We start from the raw sequence: 4570 nt of genomic DNA on the forward strand, positions 1-4570 counted from the left end.
GACAAAGAAGCCGAGGCTGGCAGACACGGCTCTTGTGCGATGTTCTTGCCCAGCCGTGCTGGGAGGGCGATGCTCCTGCCCTCTCTGGTGCCCTGTCGTGGTGACAGAAAGTGAATACAGCCCCAGGAGTGGGACATGAGATGGGAAACAAACTGCTTTTCTAGAAGTCCAGACACGTGCACAGGGCTGCCCAGGGCTGCTGTCTATCTGATGCTCTGTGCCACGGAGACCTGCAATGTTTTAACTCATTTGTTTTAACTCATTTGTTGCCCCTCTGTGTAGGGGGCTTTCTACAGGGCTCCATGGGCCGTGGGGACAAGTTTTCAGTTGCCTGGGTGCCTAACTCTTAGGGTCCGGTCACGTCCGGTGAGCAGAGGCCAGGGAAGGTAACCAGGAAGGAAGACTGTGAGCCACTGTCAGCTGGGGTGACTTCGGTGAACTCCCCTCGTCTCTGCAAGGGTAGCCTGTGCAAACTGTGCAGAAGAGCGCTCCACCAGGAGTCAGGCCAGGAGGTCCCACCCCAGGTGGGACCCAGCCCTTGCCCTGCCTGAGCCCGGTTTCCTCCATCTGCACAGTGGCAGCGTTCAGACCACACCTCAGAGCCACTCAGGAGCCTTTAAAACGTACCTGCTCCTGACTTCATGGGCCTGGACGATGTCTGGGATTCAGGGTTTCAAAGGCTCCCCCGTGCAGCCAGGGTCGGGAACCACAGCCCAGAGGAGCTTCTCCAGCTTCCCAACTAGACACTGTTTTATCTGGAAAAACAAACAGGTTCCCCAAATAGCAGGTCTTGTCTGGCAAGGGAGAAACATCAATAACCTTATTTATTCAACAAATGTTTGCCAGCTGTCTCCTGTGTGCAGAGCCATGGGCTGGGTGCTGGCGGTGGGAAGGCGGGAGTGACAGATCTGTTTATCCAGGACTTCCCGAGGGCCAGGTGCACTGCAGAGCACATCAGGGTGTCAGTTTACCTGGCCTCCGCAGCCTCCGTAGCCTTGGCAGAAGAGTCCTGGTCCCCATCGTCACCTTGCCAAGGACCCATGTCCCTGCCAGAAAGTAGGAAATCACACCGAGTGACAAGGCCATTTCTGAGCGGGCACATGGGTGTCCCCACTCTGTCAGGAGTCTCGGGTTACCTGAACACCCTTCTGCTCCTCCCCCACCAAACACTGACAGTTTAGCATAAAGAAAAATGTCATTCCAGAAGAGTTACCAAAAATCTGCAGGGAGTGGGGTGGGCTTTTCATCTTCTTGAGATCGGGACCTTCCAGTTGCTCTGGACTGAGGACCTCTACCATCTTGGTGGGACGGAGCTTAGGCAGTCAAACCGAAAGTCCATAGACCGTCCCTTCTTCAAGTTTTTGTGTTTTATTCAGGCCCTCAATGAGTTGGATGAGCCCATCCATACTGGGGAGGACAATGTACTTTACTACAAAGTCTACAGATTCAGAGGCCAAGCTTGTGTTTCTGGGGAGGAGAGAGGAACGAGAAACCCAAGCAGATGTTGAGTAGAAGCATGTGAATGGACGGTGCCTGCTCAGACTGACTATGGCCACTGACTCCCACTGCTCACTGCGATTCTGCAAAAGTTGCATTCTTGCTGCTTAATTGCTTCTCCTTTGTCTTTTACTCATCTGCCCATACTGTCTTTACGCCTGTGGATTCGGCTACGGTTTGTCTTTGATAATAAGTCCCCAAAGATGTGAGCTGCGAATTAGATTCAATCAGATACCCATGACAATCGATTAGACATGTATGTTTTCTTCAACCCAACTTGCTTGAATTTTTCACTTCTGAATGGCTGCAGTATCTTCAGCACATTCTTTTGATGACTTATTCATTTATACATCCAGTAACTGTAAGTCAAACATCTTTGCACTTTGTTTTGGTGCTGTGGTGATAAAGCATGGATCATGCATGACTCTGCCATCTCCAAGGAGTCAAACGCATGATTATCTTCGTAAGATTGGTGTTTGCGAATTATGTGATCACCTTACAAAAACCAAACAAAACAGCTGAATCAGCAAAAGACTATGATAAGCCTTAGCAATGTTGGTGGTTACCTGATTAAGTTAAAAAATGAACAGTGTTTCTCCACTCTAGAAATAATCAACCAGGGAATAAAATAAAGATACTATCTTCCATAATAACAAAAACTTGAAGGTGTGTAGGAACCATCTGAAACTATATGAAATTTCAATGATAATTACTTAAAACTCCAGCCAGGGATCTAGAAATTGATGGGAATAAATGGGAAACAATCCATGCTCTGGGATGGCACACCAGTGGTACAAGACGATGTCTCCTCCTAAATTAAGCCATAAATCCACTCACGTCTGGAGCTGATTTTTATTTATTTATTTATTTATTTTGCATGTCAAAAACAACCTTTATTACTTGTCTTTTAAAGGCTCTTATGGTTTCTATGCTTTCTTGCCAGATGCCTTTGGAGCAGGCGCTTTCTGGGCTGGAGCTTTCTGACCTTTCTGAGCCTTTGGAGGTGCTGCCTTCTGGCCTGCAGCTTTTGGGGCAGGAACCTTCTGGGCTGGAGCCTTCTTGCCCGCAGCAGCCATCTTTTTGGCTGGAACCTTCGCAGCAGCTGCTGCAGCTGCACCCTTAGTAGCCAGTGCTTTTTTAGGAGAAGCTTTCAGGAGAGCTGCTTTCTGTAGCTTCCGAACTTCAAGCTTGATTATTCTGTTCCTCATTTTCTTTGCCTTCATGACTTTATAACGATCAAAATCAGTCATCTTAGCTTTCCTTTCTCTGGCTTCAATCTTCTTGGCCCATCTCGTGGCTGCCCATTTTGTATTGATATCTGCCTTCTCCTAGGCTTGTCGGACATACTTCTGGCGGGCACTGTGAGGGAATTTGAGGATGAAGTCAGTGAGCTGCATGCACTTGAAAGGCATAGCCTGTCTCCTCACCTGAGTGCAAGGTCCGTCAACCAAAGCCCTGTTCTGGTCAATAACATCTACAATTGCGACCAGCTTCCCGGCATGAGGCCCAAAGGAGACGTAGGCCACCCGGCCAACCTCCACGAAACGCCTGAACACCATGTTGGTGGCGTTGGGCGAGCAGGGAGAAGGCCTGGAGCTGATTATTTTAAGGGACTTGATAAACTTACCATAAATTTTGTCAGTGATCTCTGAGGACTTTGAAGAAGAAGAGAAAGAGGAGGACTTGTCCCACTAGGTATCAGGGCATTCTGGAAACATGAAGTAATGGGAAAAAAATATGGTATATTTGAAGGAAAACAGAGCCAATGGAGTCAAAAAAGCCCAGAAAGGGACCCCATACACGTAGAGATATAATATACAGCCAACTATTACCTCCTAGAGATAATAGAAGAGAATGTGAATGGATACTTTGTAGCACAGAGGTGGAGAAGGACTTGTTGGATAACATCCCTAGATACTATAAGACAATAATCAGCTGATGAATTTAATGGTACCACGATGAAGTTCTGTTCAGTGCTCATTGGGAGAAGGTCTATATAATGTCTAAAATAAGTTACACAAGGAAACATTGAAATTAACAGAATAAATCAAGAATCCCAGTAGAAAAATTAGCTAAGTGTACAAAGAGGTAATTTACAGAAGAACAAACTTCAAAGACTTATAAAAACAGAGTTGTTTAAGCTCACTCATAATTAAAGAATTGCAAATTGAGAAAAAGGCTCTCACTTTGCACCCATTAAAATGATCACTTGACGGGCAGCAGGCTTGCAAACATTTGAAAGCTGGACGATGCCCTTCGTGCCCGCAGCTAGAGCCCTTGTTCCCTGGGCTGGGGGAGCGCAGACTGGTGTGGTCTTTCTTTAGCATGACTCATCAGAATCCAGAAAACGTAAGTGTATGCACGCCGGTGGCCACCAGTTCTCCCACGGATGGATCCAAGACAAACTCCCACCAGGATTCCTGGGGCAAGTTGTGTGAAGATGTTCATCACGGACTTCTTTAGGCAGTGGGAAGGAAGGTGGCGGCCTCTGGGGGTCCTCTCCAGGGGAGGGAGTGACAGGACGTGGGGCAGACCCCGGGAAGGTCAGTAGGCGACAGATCTCAGAGAATTCTGCAGCTGCGATTTAGGTCTATAATCATACATAATCTTACGGAAGATTATCCTGGAGGATCCGAGTGGCCCCGAGTCCATCAGCTGAAGAAATTCTGCTCGTGGACAGTAGCCTCAGCTGGCCCGCGAGGTCCAGCCTGTGCTTCCTGGAGCCTGCTCTGCGGACTTCAGCCTTGCCCAGCCCAGCCCAGCCCCCAGGACTGGTGGGCCACTTCCCTGCAATAACCCTCTTCATAGATCTGTACGCCCCCATCCCGCCATTCTGTTTCTCTGGTGCAATCCCAGGGAAATTGCGTGAAATTGCGTGACGGAGCCACGCAAGCTCCGTCAGGCTCCAGGGGCAGCTGGAGGCCCCAGCATGTTTGTATACAAGGCAACAGGTCTTAAAAACATCGGGCTGGATGGAAACAGCAAGAAACATCCTGCGACCTACAGCCAACCTCACTCACATAAATCACGCAAGAAGGCAGGCACCCTAAATGTTCAGCATGTTTTATAGGAG

At 48.4% G+C, this 4570-nt stretch overlaps 1 protein-coding gene across 1 annotated transcript; it reads right to left on the reverse strand.

The window, feature by feature from the left end:
• Positions 1–2375: 2375 nt before the first annotated feature.
• On the reverse strand, positions 2376–3082 carry LOC101686332 (60S ribosomal protein L14). The gene is given in 1 exon segment (XM_013064466.2): positions 2376–3082. A coding segment is annotated over 1 exon segment (633 nt). The 5' UTR covers positions 3057–3082; the 3' UTR covers positions 2376–2423.
• Between the last annotated feature and the right edge of the window lie 1488 nt (positions 3083–4570).

Source organism: Mustela putorius, unplaced genomic scaffold (genome assembly GCF_011764305.1).
Source record: "Mustela putorius furo isolate JIRA1106 unplaced genomic scaffold, ASM1176430v1.1 tig00000107_pilon_pilon_pilon, whole genome shotgun sequence".
Taxonomy (NCBI): domain Eukaryota; kingdom Metazoa; phylum Chordata; class Mammalia; order Carnivora; family Mustelidae; genus Mustela; species Mustela putorius.